The 17,170-nt window shown below is 43.5% G+C and overlaps 1 protein-coding gene across 9 annotated transcripts in view; it reads left to right on the top strand.

Annotated features, from left to right (window-relative positions):
* The window catches only part of NBAS (NBAS subunit of NRZ tethering complex), a 325,229-nt gene that overhangs the window by 300,198 nt on the left and 7,861 nt on the right, over window positions 1-17,170 (top strand). For all 9 annotated transcript variants that reach the window (XM_081595917.1, XM_081595916.1, XM_081595914.1 and 6 more), the window contains 3 exons: window positions 546-685; window positions 4,651-4,789; window positions 12,027-12,155. In XM_081595917.1, the coding sequence (XP_081452043.1) occupies window positions 546-685; window positions 4,651-4,789; window positions 12,027-12,155 (408 nt within the window). The remainder of the gene's footprint in view (window positions 1-545; window positions 686-4,650; window positions 4,790-12,026; window positions 12,156-17,170) is intronic.

The raw sequence follows: 17,170 nt of genomic DNA, 5'->3' as shown, positions 1-17,170 counted from the left end.
CATTGCCTTCTCCATTGCTGGGTCATATGGCAGTTCTATTCCCAGTTTTTTAAGGAATCTCCACACTGTTCTCCATAGTGGCTGTACTAGTTTGCATTCCCACCAACAGTGTAAGAGGGTTCCCTTTTCTCCACACCCTCTCCAGCATTTATTGCTGGTAGACTTTTGGATAGTAGTCTGTAGTTTTAAATGTTTGAACTGTACAGTTTTACAGTTTGAACTGTAGTTTTAAATGATATACATTGAATGCTAATAAGTCAGTTCTATGAAAACCTACTATTTTGAATTTATTTTGGTAAAGAATGTGGAGAACCTTCCTATGTCTTTATTCTAAGCAACTTTTAACATAAATGTTTGAAATTGGGTAAAACACAGAGCTTTTGAAGGTCTTTGGGGAGTAAAGTTAGGCGTTGATGTTGAATCTTCCCTTGACAGTTTGTAAAAATTTCTGAAAGAGCATTTAATCAAATAATCCAATTTGAGTTTTTCTGGAAAGCAATCCAGGAGCCTTTGCCATGGGTTTCAGGTGTGTGTTCCCTTTCCAGGTGGATGTAGCTGACGTGGAGGATGAAGAGAAGCGCTGTGAGCTCTTCACGGAGCTCCTGGAGGCCAGTCACCAGGAGGTGGAATTCCAGCACCTGGTTTTGCTGCTTCAGGCTTGGCCGCCTATGAAACGGGAGTACATGTGAGTATTAACATACAGGTAGACTTCTTTTTTTTTTAATTTTTATTTGTTTTTCAATTGGTGGAAAATTACTTTGCAATTTTATGTTGGTTTCTACTGTACAACAACTCGAATCAGTCATAAATATATATACGTACATACATATATACATATATGTATGTATGTATATCCCTTCCCACCTGAGCCTCCACTCCCTTCCCCCATCCCACCCTTCTGGGTTATCATAGAGAACCAGGCTGGGCTCCCTGTATTATTTAGCAACTGTCCACATAACAATTTTATACATGATAGTGTATATATGTCAGTGTTACTTTCTCAATTCATCCCACCTTCACCTTTCCCCGCTGTGTCCACAAGTTCATATGCTACTAGATTCATCAATACCATTTTTCTAGATTCTCTATATATGTGTTAAGATATGATATTTGTTTTTCTCTTCATGACTTACTTCACTCTGTATAAGAGACTCTAGGTTCATCTATCTCACCACAACGGACTCAAATTCATTAAAGGTAGGCTTAATTTGTCTAGATTCTAGGTTTAAAAAACCAGTACCTGCAGGAGAGCCAATGAAAGAAGGATATAAAATCAGTATTAGCCTTTAGATGAAATTAGCATTATTTTTCTTGAAATATCACAGTTTCTTTCCATTTCTCCTTAGCCCTAAACACAAATATTTCATTTAGAAATAGAGACAATGCTTGATAATAACATCTGGTTAAGAATATCAACAAAGCTTCCATGGTGGCTCAGACAATAAAGAATCTGCCTGCAATGTGGGAGACCCCAGTTCGATCCCTGGGTTGACAAGATCCGCTGGAGAAGGGAAAGGCAACCCATTCCAGTATTCTTGCCTGGAGAATCCTATAGACAGAGGAGCCTGACGGGCTACAGTCCATGGCGTTGCAAAGAGTCGAACATGACTGAGTGACTAACACACAGACACATTTTTATCAAAAAATGTTTTGATGTTCTTTTAACACGGCTTACAATGCTAACTTGAGAATCCATGGGGAATAAATCGCTAATTCCTGTTTTTTGACAGCACTCAGTGGTATGTGCAATTGACATATATTATCACTTCACACAGCAAAGCTTCTGCAGAAAGGTGATGTTATCTAATTTTACAGTGAGAAAATGGAAGCTCAGAAGTTAAATAACGTCAGGCGTCACCTGGCCCCGAGGTGGAGAAGGCTGAGTTCCAACAGCTGCTGGAACCTTCAGCCCATGCTGTCTCCTCCATGTCATACTGAGATTGGAGCCACATGGAGTAGTCACACAGACCTAGTGCTACCAGCCACGGGTTCCTGTGGAAGACATGGCCAGATCTCCTCTGAGCACATATGCTGCCTGTCATGAACCGTTGCTCCTTGCTGGCAGAAATCCAGAGTTCGTGCGTCTGATCCAAATGCCTGGGGCAGGCCTTGTCTTGGCGTTCCTCCCGTGTCAGTGAGCGCTCTGTGCTCCCAGGCCAGCACACGTCTCCCCACTTCAGACATTGCAGAAGGATGCTTTCTTGAAAATAGATTATTCCGTGAGCAGTTTAGGACTGCTTAGGAATGTCTAGGCAGGCCTCTCTCCCCCTCAGATGAGACTGTTAGGAATTTGTGAAGCAAACGGAGGAGAAGGGTGTTGTGGTTTGCATTTTTAACCAAGTGTTTTCGTAAGGGCAGGCAGCAGCTCTTAGATCTCCATCTTCTGTGGCCGAGATGGCAGGCTGACGTGCCAATTTTGAGAGTAGGTTCTTCCCTTCGCTCTTTGAAACTCTGCAGTACAAGTTCTCATGTCAAAGAAACTTTAGTTTCTCTTGTGACAGTCCCTTGGAACAGCATTTCCATTCGGTCCCCAATTATCTGGGCAGAGCAGCCTCAGGACCTAGGGTGCTTGTTAAAGACAGAATCCCATGCTTAACTCACTGAGTCCAACTCTCAGTACCTGGGCCTGGGCATCAACTTCTCAGCAGCTCCTAGGAGATGGTAATGTGAAACAGATGTGGGCCCCACTGGTTTAGACTGTCAGTATGGCTTCACTTTTTCAGAAAATCACTGGGGTTGAATTACAGATTTCTTCATACACTCAAAATGAATCTCTTAGTCTAGAGAGAATTTTTCAAGTTCAAAATATGATACTTCTAGTAGATTGGTTAACTGTGATTCTGCAGTTTCTGTTACTTTTGGTACACTGACCATCTCAAGTCACTCACTCACAAGCAGCAAGCTCAGCTTCTCTTAAAACATTTACTGCCTTTAAAACATTTAATGAATGGATTTGTAAACAAAAATAGGTTCATTTTCAAAGATATATTCTTACTTCGGGAGTCCTGTGTGAAACTTGTAAATTGCTATCCTGTGTTTTACAAACCTCCTTTATGAAATTATTAGCATTAGAACCAATCATGAGTATTGTAACCAAGCATTAGCGATCCACTTAATCCTTGTACCACCTATGTCTTTACCTAGAGATAACCAAGTGATAAATCAAGTCCATTTCTGCTTCTTTCCTGGCTTATCATACAGTAAGAATGTATGATGGAATACTTGAAACAGGTGCTTTAAAGTACTTTTGAGTGCTTTTTTCCCCCCAGATAACCCAACGTATGACTCTAGGCTGTAGCACTTTCAAAGCAACCAAAACGGGGGAATGGAGTTGGAGGGAAGGATTGCGTGGCAGTGGCTGAATGTCGCCAGTCAGCACAGTCAAGTTCACACCTGAAGACTCTGCTTGATCCACGTGACTGCTGATTTACTAGTCCCAACTTTGGATTTTTAGTTTCAGTCCCTTGTAGGCCCTTGTATCCATACAAGGAAAGCATAATAGATTGGCACTCAGGAAGATCCATAGTGTTCCTCCAAAGTGTCACAGCTGGCTAGTGGAAATTCCATTCTGATAGTTGTTGTCAAAACCACTGGATGCATTGTGTTGACAAACTAGCATTTTTGCTGCAGGGAGGTGGCCTGTTAGGGAAAACCCCTGGGGAGCTGGGTCCAGACTTGAAAGAGGAAAGTAGAGGGCGAGTCCTGAGTGTCTGAAGACTCCTTCTCTGTCAACCAGACACTCTCCAGGGCTTTGTTTGTACCTTGAAATAAGCAGCATCCTTTGTCCTCACTGGTTGTTAGTTTGAGCTGAGACACAAAAGCTTTGCCAGAGGCTAGTTTTGTGGCATCCCCTTGTTGTTGTTGCACTTGATGTTTTTCTCAGGCACAAGCAATGAAATTCTTTAAAGGGAGGGACCATCCTTGGGTGCTTATTGTTTAGAAGCTACAGCTGTGCTTTAATTAGATGACAAACTCTTGATAAATAGTAAAATTATTGTACAATGTTGTAGGTAAAATCAGTACCCCAGAATGAACGTACCCTTCAGTTGTCTCTTGAAATATAAATTGTGATTTTTTTATGAATTCAGAGTAGTAGTAGCCAGAGAAGGGAAACAAAAGACAAACTTTTGTGCTTTTACATCTCAGAAATAAGAAGAATAAATAAGATGTGCCTGCTATCAAGAGTGACACTTCACATGACAAGCACCATTCATTAAGTGATGCAAGGAAAACATTAAATCGCTTTTTCACAGTGAAAAGAACTGAGACCCAGAAAAGTTGAGTGGCCTCCCCATAAGCATACAACTAGGCTGAGAGTGTTTCAGTCACCTCTGTTGAGTCACCCAAGCAGTAAGGGAGCCAGAATGTCAGCCCGAACGGCTGGGCTTCGAACCGCTGGTTGGCGTCTACCCACTGCCCCCATGCTTCTGGGCGCTTGTCTACACTACAGCAAGCTCTTTTCCCTCTGTCTGATGGGGTCTTTTCTCCAAGATAGACAGGAAGAAATACATCATCCTGATTGTGATTGCTGTTTGCCAAAAGCATTTTACTTGAGCAAGTAGGATTTGTTTTCTGTTTTTAAATTTCTTAACCACAGTCATCCTAAGTCTCATTGTTTCGAATGCCTGCATTTTTCTCCCTTCGAACCAGCGTGACCAATAATCCATGGGTGAGACTGGCCACGGTGATGCTCACTAGATGTACGACGGAGAACAAGGAAGGGCTGGGGAATGAAGTTTTGAAAATCTGCCGCTCTCTGTATAACACCGAGCAGATGCTCCCTGCCGAGGTGAGTGGACGCTTTGCTGAGGGTCATCCCTTTTCTTCCCTACCTCTTTATTAGAAGCAGTATCAGCGACTGTGCTTGGGTAACATTTCACCTAAGTTATCGGTAGGTAAAGCCCGTAATCTGTAACAGATCAAGTGAAGAAGAGCAGTGCTGAAAGGATGCTTTGAGGTCTTTTTCTCTTTGTTGGAGCTCTGAAGTGGTTTTCTTTTCACAAGTCCCACAGTAGAACCCAGTTTTCTGGTTTTTTTGGATGCCCTTTAATGTCTAACTCAAGTGTCTATTGCAAGAGGTTGCAGTAGTTCAAGTGTTGTGTCTGCCTGACCCAGGCCAGTTGGTAATGTAGTGGTTACGTTAGTGTTCCTTGGCGGGTAGCCAGCCAGTCTTGATTTTCATATAGTTTTTGACATCGTTGTAATAACATTGTATAACCACAATATTTATTCTCTGTAAACATGGTAAAAACACATGTTGACCTGTGTTCTCTATTTGATCCCGTAACAGAACTGTCCCAGAGATATTTATGTAATATATATATATATATATATATATATATATATATATATATATATATATATGCTGCTGCTGCTGCTTAGTCACTTCAGTTGTGTCCTACTCTGTGTGACCTTATGGACTGCAGCCTGCCAGGCTCCTCTGTTCATGGAATTCTCTAGGCAAGAATACCAGAGTGGATTGCCGTGCTCTTCTCCAGGGAATCTTTCCAACCCAGCGATCAAACCTGGGTCTCCTGTATTGCAGGCAGATTCTTTACCTGTGAGCTACCAGGGTATATATTTCTACATTCTAAAATAAGCACATATTAGCTACAGCCTCTGCCGTGGATCTGGCTTCAGGAATGTATTATTTGAACAATCTACGTCTTAAATTTAAGCATCTGGATAATGGCGTTAACTTAATTGATTTTTGAGTTTTTACCACATAGGAGATAAAGTTGAAAATGAAATTGTAAATATGATTCTTTGAATCTTCATTGTAATCACTCAAGGAAAATGTTCTCGTTATGAATGCACATTTAATGAATTGTTTTCTGAGTGAAGGACTGGTTAAGTGTTTTTTGATTGAATTTAAAATAGTGAGTCCATTTGAAGATGTCTTCAACCACCAGAATGACAAAATTATTCTTTTAAATAATTGAAGGACCAACACCAAAAAGCACCCCCCCACACCCCGATAGCCTGTGATTTCCTTATATCCACTCCCTCTTTACTGGTGATCGGCTCTGCTGTGCTGTGAGCACCTGGAGAGTGGGAACCGTGGCTGCAGCATTTCTGTTTCCGTCAAGGTAGGATTCAGCAGACTGGAGAGTGGGGACTGAACACAGCTAGTTACCCCCACCAGGGTGAATCGATAACGTGGTTTTCATCTTTGCCTTCACATGAGCTAAGATCGCACATTGTTAGGTCAACTCCAAACGCCAAAAGTGTCCTACTGTCAGTTCTACTGAATCTAGGTTACGAAGACATTATTTCAGATCACTGGACCTCCATTTTCTCATCTCTGAAACGAGGGGTTAGACCCCATGACGTCAGAAGGGACTCGTATTCCGTCTGTTGTGCAAGGTCTCTAGTCCTGGGCTGAGTGTGAGCCTAGGCTGTCTGTTCTCTTCTTCATCCTCAGCACGTAGTCCGCTGCCTCCCATGAGCGCATCGTTCTCTTGGGGTGAGGAGTGAAGTGCTGTATTGAGCCCATTTTGAAGTAGATCATTATCCCTTCTCTGATATAATTTGATGAGATGAAGGATCATTATCAAGAATTCTGTTGCTACAGTGCCTTTTTTTTTTTCGTTTTTCTTGTGCTGCTCTGTCTTTTAATTGAGTACATATGTAGATTTTTTTTTTTCCAAAGGATGCCATGATTGAAGGAACTTTGCAAATCTTCTGTTTGTGTTAATCGCTAAATGTGCTGAAATGTAAATTAGAATTGTTCCAAAGGAAGGAGCAGTATGATGACAAAATGGAGATGTGTTGTTTATTTTCCCACCTTTGGAAATCACTTAGTCTCATTTCAGACTTCTGTAAGATTTAACATCACTGTGGCAGTAAAAGTATCCATGACTCTTCTTTTACTCCAGTACCTTTGGTTGCCCTGGTGCATGATGTGTGAAATGTGATGGCCTAATTATCTCTGACAGGACTTAAAGGGGCTTACTTTTTCCATCATCCCTGTTTCCCATCCCTCCCACCAAGTTCCCATATGTAGAGTTTTTTGTTTTTTTTTTCCTTCATGACTTTTCATGACCGCCTGCTGCTGCTCATGGCACTTGTTTACTTATGGCCCTGGTGGTTGTGCCTGTGGCAACTATGACCAGAAAGATAAAAGTCGCTGTCTCACACAGGTCATGTGTCCCCCAGTCTTGAAAGTTAGGCATCCTCCTTCCCGGCTGTATCCATGGCAATACATGAACCATTCTCAGGAGTGGGGGATCTGTAAAACAGGAAGTTGGCAACTTGGCATAAAACGAGCTCTTGGCATTTAGATTTAAAATTCTGCATCACAGCTATTTGTGGCTGCCCCCGAGAGTCCGTGTGGAGGCACAGAGAAAAGTAGTGTTGCAGACGCCTTGGCTGGGTGGGTGGGCATCTGCCGCCTGGGCGATCCCCCTTCTACTTCTTAGTGTGATTGTTCTCTCTCACGGTTGAGGCACTTCTGATGACGTCAAGAGCTTGATTTCTAGAATCAGTGACCCCCATTCCAGCACACTTCGTGTTCCAGGCCCTTGCTGCAGGCCCTGGCACACCTTTAGATGCTAGATACCCCCCAGGCCAGCAGGAGGCAAGGACAAGAGGAGGCAAGGACCACTGGTGGACCAGTCTCACTTCTCTGACAGCCATCAGCCACAGGGCCAGGGCATCCCCCTGAGTCCCAGTCCACAGCAGGGACAGGCCTGCAGGACTCTGGCTGGGCTTGGGGCCCTGCCCAGCTAATCCTCTTCGTTCAAGGCTTCTCGCTGTTGTTCTGTGTCTTGATGGCCAGACAGCTTGAGCTGTGAAGGTGCCTTGCAAGGGGTTTCGTGGTTCTCTTTGCTCCTTTCACCTTTCCTGCAGCTCTCTAAATCCCTCTGTAAACATCCTAATAAACTGTCTTCTTGTAACCCAGGGGAAAATGCCTGATGAGTATAGCATAGTACTTAATTACAAAGTATTTAGCCAGTAACTGTTAACTGAGATAAAAAAAAAAACACTCAGTAGCTCTCATAAAAAGAATTCTTCCATTCCTAAGTGTCCTTATGTGGCTGTGGGGTACTAGCCATTATGCCTGCTCAACAGGATATAAAGGTGATTGCCATAAATTTTTCATTGAAGCTAAGATCAGCTTAGTGATATGCTTATTCCGAATATTCTAAGTTCCTGAAAAATAACCTGTTTACCAATTTCTGATAACTTATAAGCAAATATGAGTGTTAAGAGAGGGAAATAATACAGATAATTTGAGGCTTCCCTGGTGGCTCAGATGGTAAAGAATCTGCCTGCAATGCAGGAGACCCAGGTTTGGTCTCTGGGTTGGGAAGATGCCCTGAAGAAGTGACTGGCTACCCACTCTAGTAGTCTTGCCTGGAGAATCCCATAGACAGAGGAGCCTGGTGGGCTACAGTCAGTGAGGTTGCAAAGAATTGAACATGACTGAGCAACTAACATTTTTTTCAAATAGGAAGCAAGTTTGGAATACAGAGAAGGAAAAACTTTCTTGCCCTCAAATGAGGCAGATAGATGAATGATCACAGTAATACAAGGTGACAGATAATGTAGGAAAGATCTGACGAAGTAGAGGCAGGATGTAGGAGTGGCAAACCCAGGCCATCAGAGGTGCTATCATGGGAAATAGGGTTTTCCTGTGCCTGTGTAAACTGAGACCTAAGGATGAGTTGAGAGTTGATCACACAGAGAGACAGCAGAGGTTGCATCCATTGTGTGTAACCCAGAGGTCTGTGAGAGCCCAGTGCTCCCTGCTGGTAGCTGTAGACCACACATGGGTACTAAAATTAAGTTTAAGCAAAATGGAATGAAATTCAAAGTGTAGCTTCTCAGTGGCACTAGCCACATCTCAGATGCTCACAAGCCCCACGTGGTCCTCGGCTGCCCTGTGGGACAGCGCGGATGCAGAGCATCCCAGGATGGGCAGAAGCCCTCCTGGGCGCTGCCTTTCGTGAACTGTGCATGATGGGGGAAGGGAGCCATGGTTCCAGGGAGGCGGGCAAAGGAAACAGATCAGTGCTGTTTGGGCTCGACTGCCACACACCCGAGTTTATATTTCATCTTCCCGGATGGTTTCTGCAGGTTGGGTTAAACGTCCACATTTTTGATTGGCCCAGATGCTAGGTGAGACCACTCCGTAGGCTGCATGTGCTTTAAGGCACACAGAGCTCTTTTCTGAATTGGAATCCATGTTTGAAGCACGCGTTTGGCAGAACTGTTTCCCTGCCAGTATTGATCTTGTGTGGCACAGTCTTCTAGTCTGGTTTCCAGCAGTGGCCTGCTGGGTGCACACTAAAAAAAGATCGTGAGTGGAATTCCAAAGGCTTTAAATAGGAGCTTCTTTATGTCAGTCTTATTTTATCCACTCTTTATAATAACCTAAAAGAATTATGAAAATACCATGAATGTGAGTTTTTCTTCTCTGATATGCTACTGTTGGGGTAGCACAAGAGTAGCAGGATCGATCAGTCCTGCACAGGGCAGTGATTCTGTGTTCTTTCAAAAACAACCCTTGCTTTATGTAATGAGGTCGCACTCATTGTCTGATCTTTGGTCCAGGTGTCCTGTTCTTTACAGCTAAAATCAGGACACCAAGAGAACATGTAAGTGGGCAGGGAGGAATAGCTTAAAAATTTATTTTCTACGCTTTTATACTTTCGTTGTGAAGGATTATTATATTTATCTTATAGAAAAGTCTGCTGTCTGATGACAGATTCAGCCAGTATGAAAAAGAGCTGTAAATAAAATACATCTGTGCCGATCTGAATACATTTTCATTTTTCTGGAGCACAGATAGCTTTCATGAAGAAGGAACATCTTGAGTATATCAAGCATTCAGTTCACCTTGACATTAACTCTCAGTTCAGTTGCTCAGTCGTTTCTGACTCTTTGCAGGCCCATGGACTGTAGCCCACCAGGCTCCTCCTTCCATGGGATTTCCCAGCAAGAATACTGGAGTGGTTGCCACTTCCTACTCCAGGGGATTTTCCTGACCCAAGGGTTTAATCCGAGTCTCTTGTGTCTCCTGCATAGGCAGGCAGGTGTTTTACCACTTGTGCCAACTGAGAAGCCCTGACGTTAACCATAAACAGGTTTTAAAGTGTTTAAATTGCCTATTTCCTTTGTTGCACTGAATGATAACTAGATCTTTTTGATAATATTCATAATCAATAATAGTTTTTGTTGTTAAGCGTCTCGTAGATGCTGAGCATTGAACATCATTATTCACTAACACTTATTCTCACACACACACAAAACACTGCACAGTAGATACAGTTACCTCCATTTTACTTAGGAGGAAACCAGGGCTCTGAGAGTTCAGAAAAATAAATTCCAGCCCTCTAACCCCTTGACTAGATGGACCTTTGTTGACAAAGTAATGTCTCTGCTTTTTAATATGCCATCTAGGTTAGCCATAACCTTCCTTCCAAGGAGTAAGCGTCTTTTAATTTCATGGCTGCAGTCACCATCTACAGTGATTTTGGAGCCCAAAAAAATAAAGTCAGCCACTGTTTCCATTGTTTCCCCATCTATTTCCCATGAAGTGATGGGACCAGATGCCATGATCTTAGTTTTCTGAATGTTGAGCTTTAAGCCAACTTTTTCGCTCTCTTTTTTCACTTTCATCAAGAGGCTCTTTAATTCTTCTTCACTTTCTGCCATAAGGGTGGTGTCATCTGCATATCTGAGGTTATTGATATTTCTCCTGGCAGTCTTGATTCCAGCTTGTACTTCCTCCAGCCCAGCGGTTCTCATGATGTACTCTGCATATAAGTTAAATAAGCAGGGTGACAATATACAGCCTTGACGTACTCCTTTTCCTATTTGGAACCAGTCTGTTGTTCCATGTCCAGTTCTAACTGTTGCTTCCTGACCTGTATACAGGTTTCTCAAGAGACAGGTCAGATGGTCTGGTATTCCCATCTCTTTCAGAATTTTCCACAGTTTATTGTGATCCACACGGTCAAAGGCTTTGGCATAATCATTAAAGCAGAAATAGATGTTTTTCTGGAACTCTCTTGCTTTTTCGATGATCCAGAGGATGTTGGCAATTTGATCTCTGGTTCCTCTGCCCTTTCTAAAACCAGCTTGAACATCTGGAAGTTCATGGTTCACGTATTGCTGAAGCCTGGCTTGGAGAATTTTGAGCATTACTTTACTAGCATGTGAGATGAGTGCAATTGTGTGGTAGTTTGAGCATTCTTTGGCATTGCTTTTCTTTGGGATTGGAATGAAAACTGACCTTTTCCAGTCCTGTGGCCACTGCTGAGTTTTCCAAATTTGCTGAAATATTGAGTGCAGCACTTTCACAAGACTGTGGTTTTTCCAGTAGTCATGTATGGATGTGAGAGTTGGACTGTAAAGAAAGCTGAGCACCAAAGAATTGATGCTTTTGAACTGTGGTGTTGGAGAAGACTCTTGAGAGTCCCTTGGACTGCAAGGAAATCCAACCAGTCCATCCTAAAGGAGATCAGTCCTGGGTGTTCATTGGAAGGACTGATGTTGAAGCTGAAACTCCAATACTTTGGACACCTCATGCTAAGAGCTGACTCATTTGAAAAGACCCTGATGCTAGGAAAGATTGATGGCAGGAGGAGAAGGGGACGACAGAGGATGAGATGGTTGGAAGGCATCACCAACTCAATGGACATGGGTTTGGGTAGACTCCGGCAGTTGGTGATGGACAGGGAGGCCTGGTGTGCTGCGGTTCATGGAGTTGCAAAGAGTTGGATACGACTGAGCGACTGAACTGAACTGAACCATCCAGTGGGATCCTGTGCAGCCGTTAAAATAGCAGTATTTTAGATGAATATGTGGTACTCAGAAAGATTTTATCAATTAAGATGGTGATCCGAGTGAAGCAGGTACCAAACCCTACATCAGGGTGGTCCCCTGTGTGTCTTTTGCAGTCATCGCACACACACACACTCGTAGGAAAAGGAGAGAAAAGATGGCTCCAGAATCGTGCCAGGGCTGTGATGCGTTCCCTTTCCTTCTCACTCACAAAGTCGCCCTTGTGGTTCTAGGGGGTGAAGGAGCTGTGCTCGCTGCTGCTTGGTCAGACCCTGCTGCTTCCGTCCCTGAAGCTTCTCCTGGAAAGCCCGGACGAACGTCTGCACACCATGGCCCTGGATCACATCACCGCCATTGCTAAGGTACTCCCCACCGAATTCACTCATTCTTACTTTGCAGAGACATACATTGGTATTGTGGTTCTCATCAATAACAGCGGTGATTTACTCAGGACTGTTTTACTTACACTCTGACCACAATAGGTGTGTGTTTGTCTACAGTAGGTATTTGTTGTTTGCAATAGATATTTGTTGACAAAACATTTTCTAAGCTCCTCTCGTGAACCACAGTCTGTGTCTAGGTGCCAAGAATGCAAATCCGGATCAGGACGCATTTTTCTCTAGAGAAGCAGAATATCAAGTCTCTTTAAGAAAATTTCAGAGCCGCCTGGGACTAGCAGACTACTCTTGCCACTTGAAATCTGGGACGAGGAGCTCCTGGCATCAGGCAGATTTTCTGTGCCTGCATGTGTTAGGTTATCCACTAATTAAAGGTGAGAAGGAGTCCTGTTAATGGCATCGGCGGAAATCTCAAGCTTGAGTTTCCTCCGGCAGCCGACACCGCCACGGAAGCCCTTCCCGCTTGTAGAAATGGGAGCCAGTGCCAAGGCTGGAGAGCTCTCCCTGCAGGCTGGCTGCCCTATTGTCGTGGAGCCAGTGCCGAGGCTGGAGAGCTGTCCCTGCAGGCTGGCTGCCCTATTATCGTGGAGGTAATAGTTTTTAAGCAAGAAACTTGCACTTCCCTTTTTAAGTTTCACACGTTAGGTAGCTCAGGGTTGGTTTTAATGAATTTGCATTGTATGATCCCTCTGTGGGATACTCACTCTTTCATCTGAAGTGTGTATGTGTGTGCTTTAACAACGATATAAGAGGGTGTCTTCTAGGGACCAGAGAGGGTAGGTGAATCCTAGGGCAAAGGTGCAGTGACGAGATGGATGAAAAGATGTCTTAGATTTATAGCTTTGTTAATGACAGAGGATGCAGAAAGCAGGACATAATTGCCTTTGGAAATAGTCATAATGAACAAGATGAGAAAACTGTTGTGCTTTTATTCATATTTTCAAAATAATGTAAAGGTTCTGTATAGATTTTATTTTAAAAATGCCTTTCATTATCATTGATAATTGAGCATAATAGGGGCCTTTCTGGAAACTAGGCTGAAGTATGAAATTGAGGGGACTTGTCTAGCAGTAGCCTCTCTGTGCTAAAATAAAAGTTGCATAATACTGGGATTTGCAAGAAACTGAGAACTGCAGTAAGGTTTTTTTTCTTAGATGATTTTTTATTGGAGATCCAAGACATCAGGAAGAAGGGAGAGCTAGAGAAAATCAACTGTGTGCTGTCAGTGTTTTTCTTCCGTTACCACCCTTATATGCAGTATTCATATTTATGCTCAAGTATTCCCAATAAAACTTGCCATGGGCTCCTTTGAGAATAAAACAGTAATGTATTAAACACTGCTGTTCCCTATTCACCTGTGTAGGGCATTCCTGATGCCCTCATGAATTCCATAGGAGTACAGATCAGTTTATTGTAAAGATTCTTTATCACAAATGCATCAGTCAGAACTGCAACTAGAAGGGGAACTCCCTAACTGTGAACCAGCCCTGCTGACTGCCTCACCGCCCCCCAACACACACATACTATCAAAATAAGAAACTAAACAGGGATGTTGCCATCACCCAAGTCATTTATAAATGGCACTAGTTTGCCTTTGTAACACTTTATCTGCACATCTGATATGCAGTCTTGTGCTAAAACTCTGGATCTTGAATCATTTCGACTGTGGCTGGTTCACCCGGGGTTGTGATGAAAACACCCGAAACCCCTGTGGCCTTCAGGTGCAGAAATCAAAGCCAGAGGTGTAAATTGCTGAGGCGAGTCTCTACCACTGAGACCCTTCTAGGAATTCAGTAATGACACTGACTTGTAACTCCTCTGCACTAAGATGAGCATTCATGTTATGCTGGCCCATCTGTGACCTTCACGTGTATTCACGGAAGATTTCACATCCTGCAAGGAACTAAAGTGTTGCTGGGTTTTCCAATTTTTAAACATTTTTTTAACTTTTATTTTGAGATAATTTAAAGCTCACATTCAGTTGTAGGCAATAACACAGCAGGATTTTTTATACCCTTCATTCGGTTTCGAAATGTTGACATCTTACATGACTTTAGTATCCTTATAACCAGGACGTTAGCAGAGATATGATCTCTGGACCTTATGTAGATTCCAGTTTTACATGCCCTTGTGTGTGTGTGTGTGTGTGTGTCCATGTATAAAGTTCTGTGCAGTATCGTCACATGGAGATTCATGTGACCACAGTTAGGATCCAGAACAATTCACGACAAGGATCCTCCCAGCCACCCTTTGTAGCCACAGCCACCCCCTCCCTCTCCTACCCACCCAGCAACCAGTGAAGGCTGCTTATCTCTTCTCCATCTTTCTAATTTTGCCATTTCAAGGCTATGCTATACATGAAGAGAAATTACTGATTTATCACTGCTCTCCCAGCACCATTAAAAAGTCGTGTTACCCTTTTCTAAGGGAAGAGTTTCATTGGGCCTTTTTGCAGGGCTCCTGTCAAGCTATTTTACATCATACTTGGTTTTGTAGTGAAAAATGTGATGTGAAAGATACTGGTTTTCTTTTTTTGTGTTTGTTTTGCTATTCACTCTGCCCATTAGTGGGTGACCCTGAGTTCATCAATAACTTGTTTCTCCCTTAATGGTTCTTGGCAATAGTTCCTGTTGATACTAAAAGGAAAAAAAAAAAAAAAAATGTCAGAGAAACTCCTCTGATGGGTGTCAGTCATTCTTGCACAGTGCATGGATCCAGGTAGAAAAATGCACACACACACACCCCCACTTGCTGATAGTGTGTATTTGTCATAATATACTGACAGCTTTATAGGAGTTTATGTTTCAAAGGATGATGCTTAAATGCTGATGCCAGAAACCGTAGTGGTTTCTCCTCCAATAGCGGTATTCACTTCTCTAAGCTTTTCTGAAATTGCAAACCTCTGTTTGGTGTGTCCTTCTTACCAGTGGCCAGCAGCCTCTTCCCTGGGCCAGAAATAGAAAGACCTTCTTATGGATTATATCATTGGTGAATAATTAAAACCCTGGTGTGGTCCATACTGTCAGATCACCCATTCCATCAGCCTCAGTGAGATTTAGAGCTTACCTTCAAAACCTTTTTTCTCCAAGAAGGATATGCCTTGATGATGTGTTTGAATCTACTCTCAGGGATATTTTCTACCAGGTGGAAGTCTCTTGACTCATTTCATCAAAGTAAGCAGGTCTGTGTTTATAATAGCTCCCGTGGACTACAACATTTTCCGATTCATAATTCTAGACTTATGGTGGCTTCTGCTCTTTACTGCTTCCTCCTTTTCAGCGCTGCTTGGTACCTCTGTCCCCGCCTCACATTGCAGGGACTGGCCTGGACCACGTACCTATTAAAAGAATCATTCATGGAAGTGTGTAGGACCTTTGGCACCTAATTAAGTGTTTCTCCCTGATGCTAGTAACAACTGTCTTCCAGTACCAGCTGTGCTGGATGTTATAAAAGGCCCTTCCTCACTTTCCCTTTTTAATAATTCTCTGGGAAGATACCATTTGGTTTCACAGATGAAAACACTGGGACTCAGGGGTCATACAGCCAGCAAGCAGCCAGAGCTGAAACTGAAGCCCTGAATCCAGCCTTCAGCATCTGTGTTTAATCACACTGCTGCTTTTGACCTAACTGGTAGACTCTCTCATATTGGAAAAAGGTTGTCTCTATAGAGGTGGACTCGCTGAAGCATCTCGAACCATATAATATCAGCACTGAAAACAGTAGTACAGAACTGGTCTGACAGCTTGCCTGGTACAGGGCTTCCTATTTCAAATTCCCCAAGTCACTAGGCCCTGATGGAGCCCGACTAGGGTGGGAGCCGACCAGTCCTGGGTGCCCTGTGTCAGGTTTAAAACCCTCACAAAAGAGCATCTCCAGAATGAAGGATCCTTTGAATGCATGGCCCTCAATCCTGCCCAGTGAAGTTGTTTCCACATCACAGCCCTTCATGTTTTTAATAAATGTGATTCTCATCCCTGGTGATTTTGCCGTGAAGGCACCAGAACCTACCAACATCACCCACAGTGACCAGTGTCTCGGTTGGAGGGAGAGCTTTAAAGGTTCTCAGAAAAGCATGCTTGGGTTAACATATTTGCAGTTGGCCCTTGGACAGCACAAGGGTTAATCTAGGTATTAGTTAGACTTGGCCCTCCGTCTCCAAGATTCTTCTGCATCCGTGGTTTCCACCGTCCAGAGACTGATGTAATGTCCAAGCAGTGATGTAATGTTTCCTATTGAAAAAAAAAATCCCGTGTTAAGTGGCCCAGGACAGTTCAAACTCACGTTGTTTAAGGGCCAACTGTGTATAAAACCCGGAGAAGGCAATGGCACCCCACTCCAGTACTCTTGCCTGGAAAATCCCATGGACGGAGGAGCCTGGTAGGGTACAGTCCATGGCGTCACTAAGAGTCGGACGACTGAGCGACTTCACTTTCACTTTTCTCTTTCATGTACTGGAGAAGGAAGCGGCAACCCACTCCAGTATTTTTGCCTGGAGAACCCCAGGGACGGCGAAGCCTGGTGGGCTGCCGTCTATGGGGTCGCACAGAGTCAGACACGACTGAAGCAACTCAGCAGCAGCAGTGTATAAAACCATGAAGCCTTGCTTTCTTTGCTCCCCCTTTAATTCAATCCAGATTTCCACCAAGGCCCTCCCTGTTGAGCATCTGTGCTACCATTGCACTCCCACGATGTTTCCTTTTCTGCTGAAGTCAGGGGTACACATGGCCCTCCCGACCTCGGCATACAGTGAGAACAAGGACCCTGGGCTGGGCTCTGGACTACCCTGTTTGGCGTCCGCAAAGTCCTTCTTTGGCTTTGGCTCTAACGTCAGTGGTTTTCTTCTAAGCATATGCAAACCAAGTTAGGCTGAAGCGATCCTGTCATGCAAAGAAGAATCAAGTGACTGATTTCCTATACATCTTACAGATGCCAGTTGATGTTAAACCAACGTCTTTTTACAATCACTGTTCTTTCGCCTC

The sequence above is a fragment of the Giraffa tippelskirchi genome, chromosome 4, assembly GCF_054371585.1.
Source record: "Giraffa tippelskirchi isolate mGirTip1 chromosome 4, T2T-mGirTip1v1.2.pri, whole genome shotgun sequence".
Taxonomy (NCBI): domain Eukaryota; kingdom Metazoa; phylum Chordata; class Mammalia; order Artiodactyla; family Giraffidae; genus Giraffa; species Giraffa tippelskirchi.
The sequence above is the reverse complement of the archived record's forward strand: the minus strand, read 5'-3'. Positions and strand labels throughout refer to the sequence as shown.